The following is a 27,929-nucleotide window of genomic DNA, read 5'->3' on the forward strand; positions in this document are numbered from 1 at the left end:
TAGCCGTTATATCACACCAAACCGTTTAATGATCGCTACTTCCCAGGTGAGCACCCACTCGAACATTAGAGATACTCTCTCCATTTGTGAGGACCAGATCCAATATTGCTTTTTCCCTTGTGGGTTCTGTCACCATTTGTCTGAGCAGAGCCTCTTGAAAGGCATCCACAATCTCCTTACTTCTTTCCGATTCCGCAGACGGAACATTCCAGTCCGCATCCGGCAGGTTGAAATCTCCCAACAGCAGAACCTCCTCTTTCCTTCCAAACTTTTGGATATCCACAATCAGATCCTTATCAATTTGCTGCGATTGAGTCGGAGGTCTGTGGACTACACCCACGTAGATAGAAGTTCCATCTTCTCTTTTCAGAGCAATCCATATCGCTTCTTCCTCTCCCCAGGTCCCTTGCATTTCGGTCGCTTGGATATTGATCTTTACATAGAGAGCTACTCCTCCACCTTTTTGACCATCTCTGTCCTTCCTAAAAAGATTATATCCCGGTATGTTTGCATCCCATCCATGTGATTCACTGAACCATGTCTCTGTGATAGCGACAATATCTAGATCTGCCTCTAACATCATGGCTTGCAGATCATGAACTTTGTTGTTTAGACTGCGAGCATTTGTGGTCATCGCTTTCCAGCTATTTTTCAGTGATAAATCTCATCTGGGGCAGCCTCCTTGGAGCGGCTGGGGCACGGGCAGTGTGTCTGGGAGGGAATGCATGGATGGGAGAACATCGCAGGGGAGGAGACATAGGCATCTCCCCCTTCTGCTTCTTTTCCTTTCTCTTCTCTCTTCTACCTTCCAAATTATTTAGATCAATGCTGTCTTGTTAAAATATTTATTTTATTTTTATTTTTCCTCTAACTCTACTTTTCACTTCTCTATTACCCTCCAGGTACTTTAGTTAGATTGTGAGCCTTCGGGACAGTAAGGGAATTTTTCAAGTACCTTTCTTATTTCTAATCTTAATGTATATTTTCTGTAAACCGCTTAGAACCTAACGGATGTAGCGGTATATAAGAAATAAATTACATTACATTACATAATCTCCTTTTTCGTATGGATTTTTGTTTCGTTTCACTTTCCGTTGCAATACTAAGAAATGAGTTGCTGATATTGTTTATGTTGCAGTCTTTACTACTATCACATCTTTTCTTTTGCCCTGGGTGGTCTCTATAATTTTGCCGGGGGTGGTCTCGATACACCACCCCCACCTTCTAGTTTAAATGTCTAGAAAAATATTGTCTAAATTTCTCTGCAAGGTTTCTTTTTCCTGCTGTAGTAATATGTAGCCCATCAGTGCAATATAGCTTCTTGTCCTTCCATGTATTTCCCCATTCTCCTATGTACCTGAAGCCTTCTTGATGACACCAGGCTTTGAGCCATCTATTAAAGTCATCTGTGTTTTTCACTCTTTGCTCTCCCTTTCCATATGCAGGCAGTATTTCAGAAAAAGCTAAAGTCTTTACAAAAGGTTTCACGCCCTCACCAAGCTCCCGAAAAGCTTTCTGTGCTGCAAGTGTGGAGTTATTGGCCAGGTCATTTGTTCCCAGATGGATAACAACATCAGTGTTAAAATCCTGTTTCTTCCTTAATTATAGTCTGTATTTGCCTGGAACTCCTGGTAGCTGAGGATCCTGGAAGACATTTCACTATTTTGGCCTCCTCGCCTTGTGTTCCAAATTAATGCCTCTGATGATGGAATCCCCCAACAGTGATAGTTTTATGTTTTTGGCTTTTTTATTTGTGCTTAGGGTGCACTTGTTCTCTTGAGTTACCTTCATTGGTTCCAGTCCCACCTCCCTTCTGTTTTCTTGAGTATCGCAGTGCACTAGTGGAGCGAAGGAATTGTGTAGAGTAATATTTGTGAAGGTGGATGTTTCTGTGTTGCATGTCGCAGTCTTCCTGAGCCTACTGTGACCCATTTATTCCTGGGCTGTTTTATTCTTTGAGGTAGAGGTGGTGAGTTGGTATGATTTTCTGGAGTGATGGAAGCTGCTTTTAATTGTATTCAATTCCTGTTTAAGTTTGCAGAGCTCCTCCTTAATAGTAGCAAGTTGAAGACAGATGGGGCAAGCCTTAAGCCTTCAAATAATATGTCTTGGAATTGCATAGATTGCATAGAATAAAGGTCATCTTGATTGGTTGTGAAGTGACTTGATTTGAGTAGTCCTGATTATTTGGGTCTCTATATATGAAAAGTGGTCCCTGGGGTAGGTGGGACTATAAGTCTTACCCTTATTCCTATGAAGGGAAAGGGAAAGAGGAAATACGATTTATCAAAGGAAAGACAAGGGTTTATTTTTTTTGTGTTTTTTTTAAATAATGTAAGAAATTGGATTACCTGAAAACATCCAATACTATCTCTTTCTTATAATCATTCATTCTGAATATATTGAATATTCAATTTGACCTTCCTTTGGAGATTGAGCAGGTTCACAGAGTCGCATCAGGAGCTCACAATAATTAGCAAACACCAAGACCATTAGCTTTAAGAATCCTTCAATAACCTCAAATATTGCAAATACTGCAAACAGCTAAATCGAAATCATCTTTGAACATCGACAGTAAGAAAATTATCTTTGTACCAGACTTATCAAAATATACTGCTTATAGAAGAAAACTTTTTCTATCCATATGTCCTCAGCTAAAAAGTATTGATGTGCAATATGGCCTCTTTTATCTGGCAAAAATGCGTATTACATATCATAACACAACTAAAAATTTTGAGAATCTGTCTGAACTTGACTGTCCCTAGACCTCACTCAAAAAATTGCAAATCTTGTTCTAATAGCCCTGAACCAGAGGGTAAGAGATGCCCTCTGGTTGACTACAGTTTTAGCAACTAGATATGACTATATACGTAGTTTGATGCATCTGAGCTCAGGAACAAGTGGCTCTATGTAAAATGTGATACTAATACTTTCTCATCTTGCATTACTTACAATTTATGGAATTTTTACAAAGCCAACCAAGAGTTTAACCTCTTCTGCTCCAACCCCTAGTTTAGCTGTCTAATTGTGTTTGGAAACCTCAAAATAAGTTTTCTTTTTGCCATCTGAAAAGTCTTGTGGATACAGATATTCTAAAGAACTGCTGCAGCTGATCTCATTGGGTCAGCAATATTGATGCCTGATCAAGCATAGGACCTCACCTGCATATACAATAAATCATCCCTGGTCTCTAATCCAAACTCTTGAGAATTTAATGTTTGCACAGTTATTCAGGGAAATGGTTTAGAAACTTTATAAATAAGGACATAGCAAATTGCTGCCTTACTGAAACTATTTTATTTAAATTTGTATATTTACATTTTATTCTCACAGATCCCTTTGGAAGTGATCCCTTCAAAGGTTCCGATCCTTTTGCATCCGACAGTTTCTTCACCCAGCTGTCCAGTGATTTTTTTGCTTCCTCAGGCACTGATCCCTTTAGCACAAGGGTGTCCAGCAGCAATCTTTCATTGGTAAGTTCATCAGATATTGTTGCACTTGCAAATCATCCAACTACTTCATAATACATATTCTAGAGTCCACTTTCAATAGGTTCGTTGACGTTCACATCTGCTGTTGGCGGGGCCATCTGTAATGTGCAGAACTGTTTCATAAAGGGTGCTGCTCACTCTAGTCCATTTACATGGTACTATTTATAAATTTGTTATACAGTAGAATCTCAGTTAACTGACTCTCGGTTAACCAGCACTCTCACCCAACTGGCAAAAAAATCGCTACTCAAACAAAATGACCCCTGAAATACCAGCGGCAGCAGTCCTGAGCCACAAACCCCCCTCCCTCCCTCAAGCACCAAAGAACTAGAAGCGGCAGCAGTCTTGAGCTACAAATCCCACCTCCCGACCCGAAGCACCAGCATGGCAGTGTCCTGAGCCGCAAGTCCCCCCTTCCTCAAGCCCCAAAGCAGCTGAGACACAAACTCTCCTCCGTCCCACCCAGAAGCACCAGTGTGGCAGTAGTCTTGAGCTGCAAAACCCTCCTACCTCAAGCCCTGAAGTGGCAGAAGCAGGTGGCAGTCTGAAGCCACGAACCCCCTCACTTGCTTGCTCCCTCCTCCCTTCCTTACCCGAAGTGCAGCCAGTCAGTAGGAGGCAGCCTCAAAATAGGCTGCTCGTTGCTAGCTCTGACCAACCAGCATCGACGTGTTGGAGGAATAGTCCTGCCGGGGCTGGCAACGAGTAGCCTGTTTTGAGGCTGCCTCCTGCTTGACCAACTGTGCTTCAGGTAAGGAAGGAAGGAAGGGAGCGAGTGAGAGGGTTCACAGTTCAGGAACACTGCCTGCTTCTGCCACTTTGGGGCTTGAGAGAGAGAGGAGGGCTTTGTGGCTTCAGACCACTGCCATGCTGGTGCTTCAGGGTAGGAGGGAGGGGGGATCGAGAACTGTGTTCTAATAAAGCACTCTCAACCGGGAAAACAGTTATCCATCATCCACAAATCCCTGTGGGTGCTGGATAACTGAGATTCTACTGTATCATTTCTCTAATAGAAACTCATTCAAAATAATTTACAAAATTGCTTCTGATGCAAAATACTGGGAAGAATTATTCTAATATTCACTGCAGCCAGAGAGGAGACACAGAAAACTATAGTTGCTGAAGCTTTCTTATTTTCGAAACTTTGAAACTGATCAGTCAAAAGTTAAAATTTTGAGATGCGAGATTGGTTTGCATTTTAAAATTGGTGCATAATTTTATTTTTCTCACAGTTGCTTTTAATGTTGTATTTACTTAGATAGAAGCCTTGAAGAATGATCCGTTTGCTCCTGGTGGGACACTTACTTCAACGACTAATAAACTTGGTACAGGTACTGAATTAAATTAAAGCAGCATTGCATGTGCTTAATCTTATACTGTATCATTTGCTTAATATATGTTACTTCAAAGCACCGTATCTTATCTCAGGAATGAGCAGTCAGATGAAAAAAAACGTTTTCAGAGATTAGAAAAGCTGGAGAATTGGTTAACAGTATAATAATGGGTGATTTCAATTACCACCAAAATCCCTGGAAGAGATAATTATAATCACATACACACAAAAGACATCGCCTTCTGCTGAGATAGAAAACAGAAACCAGACTGTGGTGGAGAAAAAGGACCTCACAACCAGTCAAGGAACTCATCAAAACAGCAAAAGCTGCCTAGCGAATGAGCCCTCCAACTCCACCACCTCCAATATTGATTCTTGTTTCATCCAGCAGCAGGAATGGCAGAAGTAGAAAGGTTTATCACTCTTTAGAGAAGTCAAGCAGCAGCACAGGAAGGCAAATACTGAATTACATAAGTCCTTGAAATATACAGCAATAGAAAAACAAATATCCAGTAGCATAAGAATAAATCCCAAATATTTAGCTTAAATAGACGAACATATCCATAGCTTGAAAAAACATGCAAAAGGGCTGAGTCCAAGTTCAGTTATTAATGTCCATTCCATGTGAACCAAAGTCCATGCGCCGTGCAAAAACGCAGGGAACAATTGTGCTGGGCAAAATGGTTTCAAGTGGAGTTCAATTGCTTTGTTAATAAATGAAGAGGGAACTGTTCTCTACTGCACAAGGGGAGGAGTTCAGAGTTTTGAGTGACACCCTTCTTCAAAGTTCATGACTACTGGAAAGCAACAGCTATGGTACAGAATCCTAGGTCTTATAAGAGAAAGAAGATTAACAAGGTAAGAATCTAATCTTCCATTCTTTTTTTTTTTTTTTTGATTTATAATTTTTATTAGTTTTCAAATTTTACATAAAGTGTACAAAATATTAAAATACAATTGATGAATATACAATATCACTTTTATATCTAATACATCATATTTTAAATATATTTTTATCCCCTCTCCCTCCCCCCACCCTTCTAGTACTTTCCAATCATACATTACATATTTTATTTCATATTATATCATATTATGTAAAAATTATTTTCACTACCCTCCCCTTCATGTGTGTCACAAAGAAGATATTGAAAAGAAGAAGAGAAATCCTACTATTTATTCATTACAATATTTTGTCAATGGCCCCCATATTTTTATAAATTTAGTATATGTCCCTCTTTGTATTGCTATTGCTCTTTCCATTTTGAATATATGACATATTGTATTCCACCAAAATGTATAATTTAGGTTATTATAATTCTTCCAATTGTTGGTTATATGCTGAATGGCAACCCCTGTCATGATTAATAAAAGCTTGTTATTTTCTGGTGAAATTTGACTTTTTTTTCTCATCATCATTCCAAATAACACTGTATCATATGATATTGCTATATGATTTTCCATCAATTTATTAATTTGTGGCCAAATTGTATTCCAAAAACTTTTGATGTAGGGACAATGATACAGTAAATGATCCAACGTCCCTGGTTCCAGATTACAGTGCCAGCATTTATTGGACTTAGAGCTATCTAATTTTTGTAAACGTGTAGGGGTCCAAAAAGCTCTATGTAATAAAAAGAACCAAGTTTGTCTCATAGATGCTGACACTGTACATCTCATTCTCCAAGACCAAATTAGTGGCCATTGAGATGCATTAATTTGATGCTTAATCTCAATGCTCCAAATATCTCTTAGACCATGTTTTGGTTTTTTATTCAAATATCCAGATATTAATTTATACCACAATGCGGCTTGATGTCCTAGGAAGTCTGCTTGAAAACATAAGAACTTTAAACTATATTGATTATTCAATGTTTTCCATTCAGGGAACCCAACCTGAATGGCCTGCTTCAATTGCAACCATTTAAAACTTTGTGTTTTACTAAGACCAAATCTATGTTGCAATTGTGAAAATTCCAGCAGTTTACCTTCTGAAATAACATCATCTAGAGCAGTGGTTCCCAACCCTGTCCTGGAGGAACACCAGGCCAATTGGGTTTTCAGGCTAGCCCTAATGAATATGCATGAAGCAAATTTGCATGCCTATCACTTCCATCATATGCAAATCTCTCTCATGCATATTCATTAGGGCTAGCCTGAAAACCCGATTGGCCTGGTGTTCCTCCAGGACAGGGTTGGGAATCACTGATCTAGAGATCTAATGCCTGCAATAATCCAGTTCTTCCAAAGGATTTGAGCTCCGCCAATTTTGATCTTGGAGTTTATCCATAGAGATTGATTAGTTGATTTGTTTATTGGGACAGGTGTTAATTTACTAATAAACCTCAACGTTTTCCAAGTATCCATTAATATTTTATTTTCTCTGTATCTTCTAGGTATGTTAATACTTGGAAGATGAACTAAATTTAGGGGAAACATAAGGCGCCATTCCAAATACAACCAATCTGGTGCATTATCTATAAGTTCTGGGAGGATCCAATACATACCCTGACGTAGAATATAGGCTTGATGGTACCTATAAAAATTTGGAAAATTTACCCCTCCCTCCTTAATTGATTTTTGCAAAGTTACTAAAGCTATTCTAGGTGTTTTACCAAGCCAAAGAAATTTTGTTAAAATGCTATTAAGCTTTTTATAAAAGGACCCCTGAAAATAAATAGGTATACTCATTTGATAACAAACTACAGGCAACATCATCATTTTAATAGTTTGAACTCTCCCCCACCAAGAAATATGTAAAGGGTTCCATTGCTCACACAATTCCGTAACTTTTTTTAATATAAATTTTTCATTCTCTTTTACGGTATCTTCAATTGTATTTTTAACTTGAATGCCAAGATATTTAAATCCTTCTTCTTTCCATATGAACGGAAAAGCGTCAATTAATCCTTTTACACAATGAACATTTAAAGGTATAATTTCAGATTTATTCCAATTAATTTTATAACCTGAAAATTTGCCAAACATATCAATTAATTCCAATAAAGATTCTGATAAATGTGGGAGAGGAGGAGAAAGAAAGAATGCTTTTTTTTTTTTTTTTTTAATAAAAATGTATTTTCTGTGGCTTTGAACTTATAAGGTGCTGAGATTCCTATTATCTGAAATTAGTCTTCTCCAGCCCACAAAGAAAACAGTCTGAAACTATAGTTGCATTACAGTCCACATATAGTTGGATGGAAGAAAAAAAGACTTCAGAAGCCTTTGCAGAAATTAATAATGAAATGTCTCGGAAGATTATGCTTAATGTTTCTTTCATTGCTCTTTAAAAAAAACAAACAAACCCAACTTCAAGAGCCATTTTTATGAAATAAGAATAGCCTTACTGGGTCAGACCAATGGTCCATCTAGCCTCCATCTTCACGGAGGCCAATCCAAGTCACAAGTACCTGGCAAAAACCCAAATAGTAGCAGTATTGCATATCACGAATCCAGGACAAGCAGTGGCTTCTCCCATGTCTGTCTCAAGAGCAGACTATGGACTTTTCTTCCCAAGAACTTGACCAAACCTTTTTTTAAACCAGCTACATTAACCTCTTTTACCACATCCTTTGGCAACGCATTCTAGAGCTTAACTATTCTCTGAGTGAAAAAAATATTTCCTCTATTGGTTTTAAATTATTGCTCTTAACTTTGAGTGCCTCCTAGTCTTTGTAAATCTTGATGCAGTATAAAAATCAATCCACTTGTACCTGTTCTACACCATTCAGGTTTTTGTAGACTTCAGTCATATCTCCTCTCAGCCGTCTGTTTTCCAAGCTAAAGAGCCCTAACCTCTTTATTCTTTCCTCATACGAGGAGTTCCATACCCTTTATCATTTTGGTCACTCTTCTTTGAACCTTTTCTAGTGCTGTTATATCTTTTTTGAGATAAGGAGACCAGAACTGAATGCAATACTCAAAGTGAGGCCTCACCATTGAGTGATACAGAGCCATTATAACAGTGTTGTTTACCATCCCTTTTCTAATAATTCCTAGCAACTTGTTTGATTTCTTAGCTACCAACACACATTGATTTTAACTTATTGTCCACGATGTCACCCAGATCTTTTTCTTGAGCGCTGACCCCCCCCCCCAAGGTGGACCCTATCATCTTCATCTAATAACTATAATTTGGATTATTCTTCCCAATGTGCATCACTTTGCATTTGTCCACATTAATTTCATCTGCCATTTGGACACCCGGTCTTCCTGCAGTTTTTCACAGTCCACATTCATTTAAATCAGTGTTCTTCAACCTTTTTACACCTATGGACTGGCGGAAATAAAATAATTATTTTGTGGACCGGCAAACTAATAAAACTGAAATTTTTAAAAACCCCATTGCCGCCATGTTCCCGCAAGCTCGGTCCCATTAACCATCTGATCCCATCCGCACAAGCCTCAAATAGTTATGATTTTATATTGAACATATTTTATTAAAATATAAAAAGAAACAATATTCTATACAATTGTCATTTTATAAATATAAATAATACAGGGCAAGGATCAACAAAACCCCCATCTCCCTTCCCCTTCACATATATCCCCTCTACTATCAAGAAAACTGAATAAGCCAAATTATAACAGAATGCTACACAAATATCATGCTAACAGAATACCGCAGTCGCACATGTCAGGAATGGTGTTAGGGGGAATGCAACTAGGGCAACTGCCTCCTGGTCAGAGAGAGCCTTAAGCCAGCTGGAAGCTAAAGACGCACTGCCTGGGCTTTGCACTCCCCAGTTATGTCTAACATCAGCTTTAGCAGGATACATATTTTAAATCTGATATATTCTAATCACAAGAGAGAAATAAAATTATTTTTTTCTACCTTTTGTCGTCTCTGGTTTCTGCTTTCATCATCTTTTCACTCTCTTCCATCCAGTGTCTGCCCTCTGTCTCTTCAATCCAGTATCTGCCTCTTCCATCCACTATCTGCCCTCTACCCTTCCCCCTCCCATATGGTATCTGCGTTGTTTCTATGCCCCTCTCTCCTACACCAGATCTAGCATCTTTGTCCCTCTTTCCTTATTTTTCATCTGACCCCCCTTCCCAGCATCAATCTCTCTGTACCTTGTCATTCCTCTGTCTGTCCCCTTTCCCTCATCTGATCTCTCCATTCCATTCTCTCCTTCCCCTCCTCTAATCTCCCTGCCAGCTGTTTCCTTCCAATGTTCCTCCTCCCCTGTCCAGCAGTACCTTCTCTCTTTCTTCCTCCCCTTATCCAACAGTAATTCTCGTCCCTTCCCTTCTCCCCTGTCAGTAATAGCCCCTTCCCCTATCTTGTCCAGGAGTACCCCTTCTCCCTTTCCTCCTCCCCTTATCCAACGGTAATTCTCATCCCTTCCCTTTCCCTTCTCCCCTGTCAGCAGTAGCCCCTTCCCCTCCCTTGTCCAGGAGTACCCCTTTTCCCTTCCCTCCTTTCCTTTCCAGCAAATGTTTCCTCTATGTAGGCTAGCGGCAGCTCTGTGTACTTTTAACTTCGGCACACAGCTGCCCCTAAGCAGTATTTTAGCCACGGTTTCATGAGGCAGCCTCGGGGCCTTTGGTAGGCTGGCCTGCTTCGATGATGCGATGTGGGCCGGCCTAGCAAAGGCCCTGAGGCTGCCTCATGAAACCGCACTAAAATACTGCTTAGGGGCAGCTGTGTGCCGAAGTTAAAAGCACACAGAGCTGCCACTGCTTTTCTGGGGGTACGGAGACATACTCGGCAGGAGTCGTGATGGCAGGCAGGAGTCGGTGATGGCAGGCAGGAGTGCCGGCATAACGACGGCAATAGGAAGTTGCACGTCACCTGAGGCCAGCACCTTTTGCTGCGGCGGGATCCCAAATCCTTCGCGGACTGGCAAGATTTTTTTGCGGACTGACACCGGTCCGCGGACTGGCGGTTGAAGAACTGTGATTTAAACAACTTTGAACAGTTTAATGTCATCTGCAAATTTAATCACCTCACTCGTAGTTCCAATTTCCAGATCATTTATAAATAATTTAAATAGCATCAGTCCCAGTACAGATTGCTGAGGCACACCACTATTTACCCTCCTACATTGAGAAAAATGGCCATTTAAACCTACCCTCTGTTTTCTGTGCAGTAACCAATTCTTAATTCACAATTCAACATTGCCTCCTCTTCCATGACCCTTTAATTTTCTCAGGAGCCTCTCATGAGGAACTTTGTCAAAATCTTTCTGGAAATCTAGATATACTACATCAACCAGCTCGTCTTTATCCACATGTTTATTCACATCTTCAAAGAAGTCAAGCAAATTGGTGAGGCAAAATCTCCCTCGGCTGAACCCATACTGATTCTGTCTCATTAAATCATGTTTTGTCTACATATTCCACAGTTTTATTTTTTATAATTGTTTCCACTATTTTGCCTGGCACCGAGGTCAGACTTACTGGTCTGTGATTTCCCAGATCTCCCCTGGAACCCTTTTAAAAAATCGGTGTAACATTGACCACCCTCCAGTCTTCAGGTACTACAGACAATTTTAGCGTCAGGTTACAGATCTTTCAAGTTTTCAAATTCCTACATATGCTCTGTATTCCTAATAGGTGCAATTTAAATCTTGATTCCATTTCCAAATTTTTCTTGTCATAAAATCTGTGCTGGGTACAAAAACTGCCTATATAGAGGTAGGAAAACTTAACTTTAGACTCCATAGGACCATTGTTTTATTTTTTTTATTCTTTATTCATTTTCAATCTTGCATCAAGTGTACAAACATTAAAACAATACAGTTAAACACATCACTTGACAACCATTCTATTTTATCTTGTAATATATAAAATTACCACCCTCCCCTCCCATAGGACCATTGTTTTAAAGGATAACATTTCATGCTTCTTCAAGGATGTGAGCCCAACTCCTTCATTTTTTAAAAATGTTTTCTTTAAACCTGCATGTTTTATGTAAAAAAGAACTGGAGTTAACATCTTCATTTATATTTGCCATACATCTGTCATAAATGTACTTAATGCTTCCAGAAACCTTGCTTACTGTGATCATTCAGATGTTGTCGCCATTATGAAAATCCATGGAGCTTCCCCATATGATATTCACATATCTGCTCTCATCCAGCTATATATGGATAGTAATGTGATTATAGTTTCAGATTGTTTTCTTTGCGTTTTGACAATTTTTTGATCTAATTGCCTTCTGGTTTTTATACTTGTGTTTTTTCATCTCAACTTAACCAGCTCTTAAATTGAAACATAGAAACATGATGACAGATAAAGGCCAAATGGCCCATTTAGTCTGCCTATCCGCAGTAGTCATTATCTCTTCCTCTCTCTAAGAAATCCCACGTGCCTATCCCACATAGAAACATGATGTCAGATAAAGGCCAAATGGCCCATCTAGTCTGCCCATCCGTTGGATGTCTCCTAAAAATAAAATATTCAGTAAAACAACTCAATTACATTTGTTTCTAATGGTGACCCTACTGATGGGACTTTGCTTTGCAATTTGTTTGTAATCTTCATTGCTTTTAAAATTACTAAAAGCTATTCTACAGGTAAATATATAGGCAATTCACCCCTATTTAGGTACTTTGAGGCAGTGTGATAAGTGGGATAAGTATATTGCAAATATATAGTGCAAATAAATATAACAAATGGTTTGACACCGAACTTCTAAAAACGAAACAACTAGCTAGACAACTGGAAAGAATTTGGAAAAAAACAGGAGAATTGGCAAACCGCAACAAATGGAGAGCTAACAAACAACTGATTAAAAGACAAACGTAAAGCATTCTACTCCATTAAAATCAACTTATCTTGCAACGGTTCACAAGGAATCAATACAAAAGAGCTGTTTAACTTGATCACAAATTTATTTGACACCACTCGCTACACTCTACCAGTATACAACATTAAGTTACCCTCTGCGAATGATTTAGCACTACATTTCGATTTAAAAATTAAAAACCTAAGAAACAACTGTTCAACAAAGGACCCTAGCGATCATCAAATAGCTAACATACAAGGAAATGAAATACCAGCAGATATGATCTGGAGTTCCTTTCAAGACTTAGAATGGAATAACTATATAACAAATACTCTAAATCATATTGCGGTTCTGGACTCATGTCCCCCGGAAATTATGAAAGCGGCGCCATTAGAATTTAAACTATCGTTGCTGCACTACTTAGCCCATAACCTAAAAAATGGGAAGTTTCTCACTAATAATGGTCACATAATAATAACCACAATCCTAAAAATAGTAAAGAATCATGAGCTCTAGTAACCAACTATAGACCAGTAGCATCCATTCCATTTATTGTAAAAATCATGGAAGGATTGGTACACACCCAGTTGATGGAATATCTTAATCAGTTCTCTCTCCTACATGAAACCCAATCCAGTTTTAGACTTTTATTCAGTATGGAGACAGTATTTGTGGTTATCTTAGATAATCTGCGTCTATTGTTTAGCAAGGGCCTCAATGCCCTGATCATGCAATTTGATATGAGCTCTGCCTTTGATCTGGTAGACCATGGGAAAATGCTACAATACCTAGACGCTTTTGGTATCAGGGATGAGGTGTTGAACTGGTTTTGTGGCTTCCTTATGTCCCGTACCTATCAGGTACGTTTCAATTATGATCTCTCCAAAACCTGTGGAGCAATCCATCCGGTGTGCTGCAAGAGTCACCGCTATCCCCATTGCTTTTCAATGTCTACATGTCCTCACTGGGCGTGCAATTAACACAGCTAGGGATAAAATAATTCAGTTACGCAGATGACTTTACAATCATCATCCCATTTGCTAACTCTATCTCTGAAACTATTCCCAAAGCATCTGAAGCTATACATTTGATGGAGGAATGGATGACTGACTTCAAGCTCAAACTTAATTCAAAAAAAATGAAATTTTTTGTTGCTTACCCTATTCAGTCTTCCATGAAGATACTGGGTGTAACCCTGGATCAATGCCTAACCATGAAAGACCAGGTGGACTCCTTAATCAGAAAGGGTTTTTTCACTTTCTGGAAACTTAGATCCATTAAATCATATTTTGATACATCAGCATTCAGAATCTGGTACAATCCCTCGTACTAAGTCAACTTGATTACTGTAATATCGCCTATTTAGCAATTTCCCAAAAGAATATGCGACGTTTACAATTGATGCAAAATGCAGCGGTCAGACTAATCTTTGGGTTAAAGAAATTTGATCACGTGACACCCAACTACCGACAGTTGCACTGGCTACCGATGGAAGCACGCATAAAGTTTAAGTTCGCCTGCCTCTGCTTTAAAGTACTATACGGACTAGCCCCTAAATACATAACTGACCTTTTCTCCTTCTCAGCCAACAGACACAAGAGAAGCTCACATTCGAACTTTGTTTCCCGCCCAGTTAGAGGATGTAAATGGAAAAAACACCATGATCACCTTCTTTCACATTAGGCAGCATTATGGGGGTAAAGATCTAGAACAATTGCTTTCGCTCGCTACTTATGAGGAATTCAGGAAGCGCCTAAAAACACATCTGTTCCTGAACTATCTAGACAGCTGACCTGTACATCTCTTTCTCCTCAATAACAGTTCTCTTGACCTATTAACTACTATCTTTCACCTCTTTTAAGTTCAATCAATTTGTATTCTTCTTTGAATCTTTTGTAAACCGCATAGAACTTCACAGTATTGCAGTATATAAACTGTTATTATTATATTCAAACTTTAGCTCCAAGAGCCCGAAGCCACATTTTGAATGGCTTTGCGAACCTACCGTGAACATGATAGACACCTTCAGTGGTAATAATCACTAGATTTAGTTGGGATGGGGGGGGGGGGGGGGCTAGGGGATGATTTTTTTTTTTTTTTTCCTTTCACATAGTAGGAGTGTTTGAGTCACAACACTTTGACTATTCTCGCAGTAAATGGGATGGGGAGGCAGTCTTGGGATGACTTTGGGGGTCTTCTCTTGGTTACTTGTATTAAAACTGACCCATATGTGCGCTCTGTGTTTTTAATTTGTATTGTTGCTATATTTTGTTCTTTGCAGTTTGGTTCACAATAAAATAGATTTTTGCTAAATGTGACGGGAATGTGCATAACTTAAAGTGTTTTGTAAGTTGTATGCATTAGTGTTCTTCAATGCAAGACTTGGGGGATAATGGCAGCCCCCATTGTCTATGTGGGGGTTTTTCGGCTACTCTGTCTCTCTCCCCACCAGGCTCAAGGCAGAAAGGGGAAAGTAGATGTGGGAAGAGTCGCATGCTTAAAGGACAAGGCATTTCTCAATAGACAAAAAGGACTGTGTTTGAATTCTAATGAGCTGAAGGAATGCCTCCAAATATCTTGCCATATGGGGACAAAATAACGCTGAACATTATGTATCAATGATATCCATCCCCACCAGCCCACCTTCAAACTTCATTAGGGTGCATCGTTAAGGTTACGAGCATTTCCAAAGTGGCCCCAGCTTAAAATTAATGAAGACCACTGACATAAGTGGAAGCCCAGCCTAAATTCTACTCGTGCTTTGTCTGTTTATACACCAATCACCTAAAATGGAGCTAATTATAATATATAAATAGAGTTATCTATATCTAACATATAACCATTCAATACCCGCTATTATTAAAGCTCTAATTTTCAAACATTTATTAATTTAATATATACTTTTTTGTAAGAAATTATATCACAATACAATATAACATATTGAGCTCCTTTTACTAAGCTGCGCTAGCGGTTTTAGCGCACGCTAGATGCTAACGCCTCCATTGAGCTGGCGTTAGTTTTTGGTGCGTGGTTAGTGTGCGCGGCATTGTAGTGCGCGCTAAAAACGCTAGCACACCATAGTAAAAGCCCATTATATCAATCACCCAACATTTATCAATGAAACCCTCCCTTTCCTTTCAGTCCCCTCAAAAAGTTTATTCATTCATTCGTTGTTCAAATCCTCCTAAAAAAACTTTGGTGCAAAATTTGCCTTGTTGTTAAACCACAGTCTTCCAATATCAATTGTAGTTTATGGATACTTTTCCAAATTCAATGTTCTGTCCATGTTCCTCTTCAAAAGCAACCACAATCAATTCAACTTTCAGGGAATTGGAAGGAAAGGGAGGGTTTCATTGATAAATGTTGGGTGATTGATATAATGTGTTATATTGTATTGTGATATATAATTTATTACAAAAAAGTATATATTAAATTAATAAATGTTTGAAAATTAATTCGTTAGAGCTTTAATAATAGCGGGTATTGAATGGTTATACGCTTTATAAGTTAAGCAAATATTTGTAAAATAATGCATTGGCATCCTGTTAGTTTTGCATGGTAAATGTGCATATATAAATGTTATGTACAGAAGACTCTCTGTTATCTGGCACCCATGGGAATTGGTGGATGCCAGATAAGAGAGTTACATATAAAAATAGGAATAACTGTTACTGCTGTCCTCCAATTCCAGATTCCCCCCCCCCACCAAGGCCACCATCACTACTACACAACACTCCAAACTCTCCCCTGAAGCCACTGGCGCTGCTAGAATCTCTTGAGAGGGTGGGAGCCAGAAGGCCTTGAGCATGTGCAGATGCCCAAGGCCCCACAGAGCCAGCTTAGAACTTTGGGGGCAGGCTTTTTCAGCACTGGCACATGGTAACCATAGTGCCGATCAATGAGGGGAGAAAAGCAGCGCCAGTGGTCTTGGTGGTGGGTTCGCAGTGGAGGAAAGGAGTGCCAGTGTGGTGGGGGGGAGTTGGAGTATTGGATAGCAGTGCTGGTGGCCTTTATTGTAAACCTTTACATAATTTGCACTCCTAAATTATAAAATTGCCCTTATAATACCACAAATACATATTCAAAATTTACCCTATGAAATTCTGTTTAAAGAACTTTTAAAGCTGCAGTACTTTTACATTTAATTATCTAAAAGCTGAGAAAATGGGCAGAAATAGGTGAGGAGTGGCCTAGTGGTAGAGTTGCTGCCTCAGCACCCTGAGATTGTGGGATTGAATCCCAGCACTGCTCCTTGTGACACTGGGCAAGTCACTTAATCCTCCATTGTTCACCACTTTGCATGTATAACCACAAAAAGACAGTATACAAGTCCCATTCCCTTTCTCCACTTTGTATCCTGACTATAAACTAGTTCCAGTCTCAAAACAAAGAATATGGAAATTTTAAACCTGTTCACACTCTGGTTTCTTTATGAATTGTTTAAACACATTAAAAAAAATAATATAAGAACTAGAAAATGTTCCCTTGGGCAAAACCTAACTGCTTTATTGTTTTTCTGCTAAATCTGAGTGTTTGTTCCCTTCCATTTGCTCATTTTAGAGACTGACGATCCATTTGCTACCGTCTTTGGAAGTGATTCATTCGGAAGTGGTTTCGCTGACTTCAGTGTATTGTCAAAGGTAAACTGCAGTGATTTATATACATGCTTATGTACCTAAGGCCCTGCCCATAGGAGGGGCTTTAGACGCTTGTGCCAATCAGGACTTAGGCTTGTGGGGATGGACTGGAGAGGGGCGGGCCCGTATCATTTGGATGGAGATGGGCCAGACGGTGAGAAGACCCAGCCCCGGTAACCTTTCAAGGTGAGCCCAGGGGGGTTCCGGGGAGGGGAGGTTTGGGGGTTCCGTCGGGTGGTCCGGGGAGGTGGGGTTTGTTGGGGGGGATCCGGCAGGAGGGATTGAGCACCCTCCTGCCGGTGATCTTCTGGGAAGGGTGGAGTCTGGCAGGAGGAATTGGGCACCCTCCTGCTGGCGATCTTCCGGAAGGGGTGGGGGGTCGGTAGAAGGGGTTGGGCTCCCTCCTGCATCCAGGCCTAAGTGCAAATCCTATAACAGCAATTATGTGCATAATTACCATTAGAAAATACTAGTTTATGTTCACATCTACACACTTAGGTTTAGGCACAACCACTTATACCCGAGACTGGTATAAATCCTCACACCTAAATGCTGTTGTGACAAAGATGCATTGCACAATGAAACCCAAATCTTGTATTCATCAGAAACTTATTTTTTGTTCAGTATATTTTTAACTTTTGGTTTTTTTTTCCAATTCTTTATTCTTTTAAAAACTTACAATAAGTGTAACAGTAAATACATTATCTTTTGTAATAACAGGGCAGCACTGTAGATCAATTTGCTTCAACTACAACAGAATCTATCAACAATGAGTTTAGTAGTAAAAAGGTATTTGAAGAGGAACCAGCCAAAACGGAAGAGATTCCTCCTGCATTGCCACCAAAAACTGGAACACCAACAAGGCATTGTCCAACTACACCTGGTAAGAGCACTTTAGATACTTATGGGTGTTACTTTATGAAGACTGTCATTGCCATTTACATAGGGCACTTTTATGAAAGTTCTCTCATGAAGGGAAATGGAAAGAATATGATCCAGAAGTCAAGTAAAAGACACAGAAGAGGAGGAAATAATGTCGCTTGCATATATTACTACTGCTACTATTTATCAAACTGAAAGGTATATGCAGCGCTGTACATTTTGACATTTAATAGACTGTACCTGCTCGGAAGAGCTTACAATCTAACTTGGACAGACAGGCATGACATATAGTGTATATAGGGTTGGGGATGCAAAACCCAAGATGAGAGGAGTTAGGAGTTGAAAGCTGTCTCAAAGAGGTGGACTTTTAACTGGGCCTTGAACACTGCTAGAGAAGAGCATATAAGAATTTAAGTATATGTGTATCTAACTAAAATGGGCCAGTCTCAACTTGGAAACGTTCTCTGTTATCTGCTATTTTAACTGTTAGGGTTGTAGCAACATGGTTTGAGCATTTTAAGATACCTATATCAAAAGTACATTTAGTACGGCAAATGCATAACACATATATTATAGAAGGAGGAAGTGGCGTTAATCTGAAGAATGGCAGCTTGACTTTTGAGCTTCATTGGGGCTTGATTGTAAACTAAGCTGAAAATCTTCCGACTGTGAGTTAAACTGCGAATTTGTACCTGCCGGCTTGGGCAGTGCATGGCGAGTAAGAAGAAACTAAAAAAATTCCAATTCTCTGGAGCAGAGAGCGTCAAAACCAGATCGCACGTCAGAGGATCACTGGTGGGGTCAGGGAAAATGGCGCAGCAGACTGGTGGCTCCCGAAAAGACTCCAACCATTCCTGTGATGGAGGGCACAGAGCTGACAAGATACTGTGGAACGTTGGTTTCGGGAACTAAAAGAAGAAATAGTTGTAGTGTGGACCAATGTCAAGGCAACTCTTGCTGAGCTTCAGATAGAGGTAGAGGAGCTGGGAGGCCGCATGGTGGCCTCTGAAGATGGCATTGAGCATATGGCTGCGGCACTGCAAGAAACCACTACCAATGCTGAAACGGCAGCTGCCCAATTAGAAGACCTGCAAAAAGAGGGGGCGTGGCTTAGCGCGCACACAAAATGGTCGTGTGATCGCAGCGCTCCTCTTACCTGGGCAACCGTTGAATAAATAAAGATTTCCTTTTAAACTGTTTTCGGCTGAAAACATTGGAGAGGACAGCGGGAGCATGGCGAGCACCCGACAGAGTAAGAGTGAAAACAGAGGGGCTGTGAAAAGGCAGAAGCAGGATCAAATTACCCCGAGTAAGGTTCCGCTTCCTGCTGATGTATCAGAGGAGTTAAGCAAAGCTGAAGTTATGGGGGAACTGAGGCAAATCAAACAAATGCTGACAGAGACTGTGAGTAATATGGCAGAACTGAAGGAAGAAATCCTGAATATACACAGACAAATGGAAGTAGCTAATAAAAGAACAACAGAGTTAGAAGTTAAAATGGAGAGCTTAGAATGTGAAGGAAAAAGATGCAAAAATGACAGTTTGGAAATAATTCAATTGAAAAGTCAGCTGGAAGATTACGAAAACCGTGGAAGAAGAAAGAATATAAAACTTTTTGGAATACAGGAAAATTTGGAAGGGAAAAATGCAATACAGTTTTTAGAAAATTTAATTCCTAGATTATTGCAGTTGGATTTCAAACAGCCTTTGGAAATAGAACGGGCACACAGGATTCCAATAAAGAGTCTGGAAAATCAAGGGAGACCAAGACCATTAATATTCAAGATGTTAAGATACCAGCAAGCAATAGAAATTTTAAATGCTGCCAAAAAAGATAAAAACTTAAACTATAAAGGATCCAAAATATGGTTTTTACCAGACTTTGCTAAAAATACAGCAAATATTAGGAAGAAATTCCTTGATCTGAGATCTCAATTAAAGGAAAAAGGATATAAGTATGGGTTATATTACCCAGCAAAAATGAGGGTATCTTGTGGGGATAAATCTTTGTATTTTGTTGATCCGGAAAAACTAAAGACCTTTCTTTCAAAATCAGAACCTATGTCATTTTAGCACAATGGGTGTTGAAATGAAGGGATAAATATTAAGACTGGATTGGTGGATATTGAATAAAAAATTAAATATAAAGAACTATGGGACTTTTGTTTGTTGGAAAAAGAAGAATATGCAACAAAGAACAGGAAATAAAAATGGACAAGTGAAAAAGAAAATAAAAGAATGTAAAGAAGAAAGTAGAAAGAAGGATAGACTGGAAAGACATTAAAGTGAAGTTATTAGACTGAACTTTTAGGAGACTGAAAGATGGATGGTTGGAGTAAAGAATGAACAAGAAGGATTAAAGGACTGGACAAATTAACACAAAAGGAAAAGTGAAGACTGAATAGAAAAATAAATAGATGTGAAGAAGAAGAAAGCAGGACTGATAGACTAAAAGGATATTATTAAAAAAAAAATGAATGACAATTGGCAGTCAAAAGTCTTTAAGGGTGGATGGATGGAGATAAGAAATAAATATGAAAGTTCAGTTTATTTAAAAAGTCAGAAAAGGAGAAAGTAAAGAATGAAAGGACAATAAGGAAAAGATTGCAGAATGTACTAATGATAGAAAGGACAAGTTATATGATATTTAAATGCAAGTAAAGGAAAGGAAAATGAATAATATAAAAGAAAGATACATAAGAATTTATTGGTAGCTGAAGGAATGTAAAGATTGATGTTGTGATAATATAGTTTTAAAAAGATTGGATTTAATTTGGAGAAGAGGAAATATAAAAAGGGGGGGAAAAAATTATTTTGAAAATGAAATACAAATGTTTAAATACAAATAGGGGATAAAAACTTATAAAATTTAATTTTTTTTTTAACAGAAATATATGAAGAGATGGATATTTGCTGATAGATATTTAAAGGAGGATAGGAGAAGATGGATTAGATAATATAAGATATAGGAAAATGATACTTTTTATTAAATATATGACTATGATAGAATTTTCTTGAATGAAATAAAATGTTGGGGGAATGAATTAGAGATTGGTGAAATGATAAAAATGCATTAATGGAATGTTAGGAAATAAATATGGTTATGTGACTAAATGTTAAATAATAGATAGAGAAATTAATTACTTTAAAATGGAAAAAAAAGAAAAAAGGTTTTATGATTAGAAGAGAGATATAATTAGATATATTGTGGAGAGGTAGTGAGTTTGTCTCAATAAAGGGGTTATTAATAAATATTGGTTGCCTGGGGGGGAGGGGGGAAGTTGGGATTACTGTCCAATGTATGTCCTTAAGCAGTCATTATATTGGGGGGGGGGGGAAGAAGGTGGGTATTAAAGATATTACTAGGATGATTAAGGAAAAGATTAATAAGGGATTGGGTAATTTGGAGGTAAGAATGTGTGCCATGGGGAGAAGTTTTTTAGATCTTAGTTATGGAAGAAGGGAAGAGGAAGATTATGATAAGGAGTATAAAATATATTATGTCTTTTAAGATATTTTCTATTAATGTCAATGGCCTGAATCATGTAATCAAAAGGAAAAAGGTATTATCATTTTTAAAGAAGCAAAACGCGGATGTTTATTGTCTGCAGGAGACCCATCTTAATATAAAGGAATCACAGAAACTAACGGGTGGGTGGGTGAAAGAATGTTTTTTTGCTCCAGCAGAGGGTAAAAAAGCAGGAGTAGCAGTTCTTATAAATAAAAAGTGTATGGCCAATTTTAAGATAGTAAATTCGGACCCACATGGAAGATGGCTACATGTTGATATAAGTATGGGAAATAATGCCCTGACGTTGTTCAATATATATGCCCCTAATTCGAATCAATCAGAATTCTTTAAAAAATTGCAGAGTATGTTGTTACCACTGGCTGCTTCTAATTTAGTGGTGGCTGGAGATTTTAATGCTGTAATGGATCCATTAATGGATAAAAAACCAGGTAAAAGTATAAAATCTTTAGGTTTAGATAATTTGGTTCAATCATGTGATTTGAAGGATATATGGCGTATTCTTCATTTTAATGATCAGGAATTTTCATTTTGTTCACAGGTTCATAAATCATTTTCAAGAATAGATTATATTTTTATTTCATCACATAAGGTGCAGCAAGTGATTAAGGCTTCCATTGATCCCATTATCATTTCGGATCATGCGGGAGTATGGATAGATTTACAATTAGATCAATTAGAAAATAGAAGACCTCTTTGGAGATTTGATAATGCATTGCTTGTGGATGAAAAATTTTTGGAAAATTTTAAAACACAAATTAGTGATATCTTTCAAATTAATTTAGTGGAAGATACATCTATTGAAAATGTATGGGACTCTTTTAAAGCGACTATGAGAGGTCATATTATATCATATTCGGCTTTTGTTAGGAAACAGATTAAAAAACAGTATATAGAGTTAGAAAAAGAAATTAAAATACTAGAAACTAAATTGGTAAGAAAATGGGAACATGATGTATTACAAGCTCTTTTGAAAGCAAAAGGTACATATAACGAATTAGCTTCAAAAATGATAAGAAGAGACTTGTTTTCCAAACAGACAATGTATTATGGAAACTCTAATAAGGCGGGAAGATTATTGGCAAATTATCTTAAAGCAAAAAAAAGAAGAACTAACATTAATGGGATAAAAGATGATAATGGTATAATAACCAATCAAACGGATATAATTTTAAAGCAATTTCTAAAATTTTATAAGGACCTGTATTCTTCCGAGCCTTATTTGGAGAGGCAAAAAGATGGTAAAAATTTTTTAGATTTAATTATTGGACCTAAGGTTCCTGATCATATAAAACGGAGTTTAGATGAACCTATATCATTAAAAGAATTAGAAACAGAGTTGAGATCTCTTAGAGTTGGATCTGCTCCAGGAGGTGATGGTTATACAGTAGAATTTTATAAAACATTTCAAAATGTCCTTTCCCCATATTTACTAAATTTATATCAGACACAACTTATAAAAAGGTGATATTAAAGGTACTATGGCTGAATCAATAGTAATTGTTTTGTCTAAGCCAAATAAAGATCCTACTTTGGTTTCAAACTATAGGCCTATATCTTTAATAAATGTGGATAATAAACTTTTGGCGAAAATTTTGGCTTTGAGATTAGCCAAAGCTCTCCCACATATTATAGACACGCATCAGACGGGTTTCGTTGCTAAAAGACATTCCTCTAATAACTCTAGATTATTGTTTCATATGTTAAATTTATCAAAAAAAATGGATGAACCGGCTTTTACAGTTTCCTTGGATGCAGAAAAAGCGTTTGATAGGGTAGAATGGAATTTTATGTATCAGGCTTTAGAATGGTTTGGTATAGGTTCTGGATTTATACAAATGGTAAAAACATTGTATAGCTTCCCGATTGCAAGATTAAATATTAATAATATGATATCTGATGGTTTTCAATTGCAGAGGGGAGTTAGACAAGGTTGTCCTTTATCTCCTTTGTTATTTGATGTTGTATTAGAACCCTTATTGTTAGCAATACAGCAAGCAAGGGGGATACAGAGTATTCCATATTCTGATATGGAATATAAAATTTCGGCTTATGCGGATGATATTTTACTTTATTTGAGGAATCCAGAGTCTACCTTATCTTGTCTATTGGAATTAATTGATATGTTTGACAAATTTTCAGGTTATAAAATTAATTAGAGTAAGTCTGAACTTATACCTTTAAATGTTCATTGTGTAAAAGGATTATTTGACGCTTTTCCGTTCATATGGAAAGAAGAAGGATTTAAATATCTTGGCATTCAAGTTGAAAATACAATTGAAGATACAGTAAAAGAAAATGAAAAATTTGTATTGAAAAGAGTTACAGAGTTATGTGAGCAATGGAATCCGTTACATCTTTCTTGGTGGGGGAGAGTTCAAACTATTAAAATGATGATCTTGCCTGTGGTTTGCTACCAAATGAGTATGATACCTATTTATTTTCAGGGGTCCTTTTATAAAAAGCTTAATAGCATTTTAACGAAATTTCTTTGGCTTGGTAAAACGCATAGAATAGCTTTGGTATCTTTGCAAAAATCAATTAAGGAGGGAGGGGTAAATTTTCCAAATTTTTATAGGTACCATCAAGCCTATATTTTACGTCAGGGTATGTATTGGATCCTCCCAGAACTGATAGATAATGCACCGGATTGGTTATATTTGGAATGGCGCCTTATGTTTCCCCTAAATTTAGTTCATCTTCCAAGTATCAACATGCCTAGAAGATACAGAGAAAATAAGATATTAATGGATACTTGGAAAACGTTGAGGTTTATTAGTAAATTAACACTTGTCCCAATAAACAAGTCAACTAATCAATCTTTATGGATAAACTCCAAGATTAAAATTGGCGGAGCTCAAATCCTTTGGAAGGACTGGATTATTGCAGGCATTAGATCTCTGAATGATGTTATTTCGGAAGGTAAACTGCTAGAATTTTCACAATTGCAACATAGATTTGGTCTTAGTAAAAAACAAAGTTTTAAATGGTTGCAATTGAAGCAGGCCATTCAGGTTGGGTTCCCTGAATGGAAAACATTGAATAATCAATATAGTTTAGAGTTCTTATGCTTCAAAGCAGACTTCCTAGGGCATCAAGCCGCATTGTGGTATAAATTAATATCTGGATATTTGAATAAAAAACCAAAAAATGGTCTAAGAGACATTTGGAGCATTGAGATTAAGCATCAAATTACTGCATCTCAATGGCCACTAATTTGGTCTTGGAGAATGAGATGTACAGTGTCAGCATCTATGAGACAAACTTGGTTATTTTTATTACATAGAGCTTTTTGGACCCCTACACGTTTGCAAAAATTAGATAGTTCTAAGTCCAATAAATGCTGGCACTGTAATCTGGAACCTGGGACGTTGGATCATTTACTGTATCATTGTCCTTACATTAAAAGTTTTTGGAATGCAATTTGGCCACAAATTAATAAATTGATGGAAAATCATGTAGCAATATCATATGATACAGTGTTATTTGGAATGATGATGAGAAAAAAAAGTCAAATTTCACCAGAAAATAACAAGCTTTTACTAGTCATGACAGGGGTTGCCATTCAGCATATAACCAATAACTGGAAGAATCATAGTAACCTTAATTATACATTTTGGTGGAATACAATTTGTCATATATTCAAAATGGAAAGAGTAATAGCAATACAAAGAGGGACATATCCTAAATTTATAAAAATATGGGGGCCATTGACAAAGTATTGTACTGAATGAATAGTAGGATTTTTCTTCTTCTTTTCTTCTTTTTCTTGTCTTATTTATGGCACACATGGAGGGGGGTAGTGAAAATAATTTTACATAACATGTTATAATATGGTATACAATATGTATAAGGTGATTGAAAAGTACTTGAAGGGTGGGGGGTGGGAGAGGGGATAAAAAAATTTGTTCAGAATATTATGTAATAGATATAAAAGTGATATTGTGTATTCATTAGTTGTAACTCAATATTTTGTACACTTCATGTAAAATATGAAAATGAATAAAGAATTATAAAAAAAAAAAAAGAAGACCTGCAAAAACAAATAGAGGACTTGGAGAACCGATCAAGGTGTAATAAGTTGCGGTTTAAGGGAATCCCTGATACTGATTGATATAAAGATTCCAGGCAAGTGGTTCAAGAGATTTGTACTTAGTTGCTGGGTGCAGATGAGCCAGTTGAGTCCTCAAAGATTGTTTTGCATTGAGCCCATCGCAGTTTGATATCCCGGCTATAGCAGGGAGCAACCGGGATATCATAGCCTGCTTTGGTAACTATTTGATCAAGGAATGGATCTTGCAGGCTGCAAGGCGCAATACTTCCTTTAACTGGCAGAATATAACAGTTGGAGTTTATCAAGACCTTCCTACGGCAACGCTCCAGAAACGGAAATTGTTTCATGAGATGACTCAGCTATTGAGAGCGGAGGGGCATCGCTACAGGTGGCTGTTCCCTTTTGGCCTTTTATTAATCATCAATGGGAAGACACGCAAAGTGGACACGGTGGCAGATGCATGGATGGTGCTAAAAGACCTGGGCTGCAACTTGGTTCCTGATCAGCACCTGAGAAAAATTCCGGCTCGGGGAGCTGGGCCTGCCGGATCATTGCAGTGTTTCTGGCCATGGGAAAAGCGGGGTTGGCAGTTTTGTTGAAACCGGGACAAGATCCTCAAGCTTGTGGGTCTTATCGGCCAATTTCTCTCTCAAATTTGGATGCCAAGATTATTGCTAAGGTGCTGGCATTGCAGTTGGGGAGGGTTCTTCTGAATCTGATCCATTTGGATCAATCAGGGTTTATTCAACGAAGTCAAGTGAGTGATAACATTTGACGTACTTTGCATCTTTTGTGGGCAGCTCAGCGTGGGTCAAATAAGGCGGTGTTGATGATGATTGATGCCGAAAAGGCTTTTGACAGGGTCTCCTGGGGGTTTTTGTGGGAAGTTATGGATCATATGGGACTGTCGGGTTCTTTCAGTAGTTGGGTACAGGCTTTTAATGCTTCCCCGAGGGCTTGCCTTTGGATTAATCGGTACTACACTGACTTTTTCCACATCGCGAGAGGGACGCGACAAGGCTGTCCGCTCTCACCGCTCTTGTTCGTCTGCAAAGGGGTAGAGGGAAGGCTGTTGCAGGCTGCCATAGACTTGCATTGCAGCACAAGTCTCTGTGGTGTCTGAGTGTCACAGAGTTTGCCGATTTTGGGGGGTCTTAAAATTGGGGTTTTGGGGGGTTTCCCTGCATGCCCTGGTCCCCCCCCCAACCTGTAAAACCCTAATTTCACCATTTTTAGCGTTTTCCAAATCCAAAATGTGGCCCTGCAAAGGGTTTAAGTTTGAGACCACTGAGCTACATGGTCCTCCATGCATACATTCACATCCCACTACTGTTTGGAAAATCATTCCAGATGGGATAATCGGTTCGGCCAAGCAGTTCTAGGGAGTCCCACATGTGGGAATATGCTGCCTGCTTTTTCTAGGTTAAAGCACATTTACGTACCTATAACACAGTGGTCTCAAACTCAAACCCTTTGCGGGGCCACATTTTGGATTTGTCGGTACTTGGAGGGCCACAGAAAAAATAGTTAATGTCTTATTAAAGAAATGACAACTTTGCATGAGGTAAAACTCGTTATAGTTGATAAATCTTTCCTTTAACAGTTAAAGGAAAGATTTATAAACGCTAGAGTTTTACCTTATGCAAAATTGTCATTAACTATTTTTTCTGTGGCCTTCCAAGTACCCTATTTTTTCCTCACATTTAAAGTTTAATATCTTTCCTTTCTCAAAACTGACACATTTCAATCACTATATTGAAAATAAAATCATTTACCCTACCTGGTGACTTTATTTTTCTGTGCATTTAGCTATGTTTCCAGGGCCTTCTTGTCCTTTGACTGGTTTTCTCTCCGTCTTCACTTTCTGCCTTGCATCCATCTTTGGCATTAACTTAATATTCAATTTTTCTGCTTTCTTTTCAAAATCTACGTTTCCATGTCTTACCTTCCGTTCTATCTCTCTTCTTCTGTCCCTATTTCCATGGTCTGACATCTCTTTCTTTCCTTTCTCTCCCTCCCTCCTTCCTTCCTTTCCCCTGGTCTGGCATCTGTCTCCTTCCCTTCCCCAACTTTTTATTTTTTTCACCCTGCCCCCTTCTTTCTTTCTCTATCCATGCCCCCATTCTTTCTATGTCTGTCTTTCTCTCTCTCTCCGTGCCCCCTTTCTTTCTTTTTTTCTTTCTCCATGCCCGCCCTTTCTTTCTTTCTGTCTTTCTCTCTCCATGCCTCTTTCTGTCTGTGTCCCGTTTCCCTTCTTTCTTTCTGTCTCCC

The 27,929-nt window shown here is 38.2% G+C and overlaps 1 protein-coding gene across 3 annotated transcripts in view; it reads left to right on the top strand.

Annotated features, from left to right (window-relative positions):
* The window catches only part of EPS15 (epidermal growth factor receptor pathway substrate 15), a 312,116-nt gene that overhangs the window by 248,582 nt on the left and 35,605 nt on the right, over positions 1-27,929 (top strand). For 2 of the 3 annotated variants that reach the window (XM_033915879.1, XM_033915877.1), the window contains exons 20-23: positions 3,334-3,473; positions 4,750-4,822; positions 17,117-17,196; positions 17,914-18,076. In XM_033915879.1, coding sequence (XP_033771770.1) covers positions 3,334-3,473; positions 4,750-4,822; positions 17,117-17,196; positions 17,914-18,076 — 456 coding nt within the window. The remainder of the gene's footprint in view (positions 1-3,333; positions 3,474-4,749; positions 4,823-17,116; positions 17,197-17,913; positions 18,077-27,929) is intronic. The other variant, XM_033915878.1, reaches the window with a different exon arrangement.

Source organism: Geotrypetes seraphini, chromosome 12 (assembly GCF_902459505.1).
Source record: "Geotrypetes seraphini chromosome 12, aGeoSer1.1, whole genome shotgun sequence".
Classification (NCBI taxonomy): Eukaryota; Metazoa; Chordata; class Amphibia; order Gymnophiona; family Dermophiidae; genus Geotrypetes; species Geotrypetes seraphini.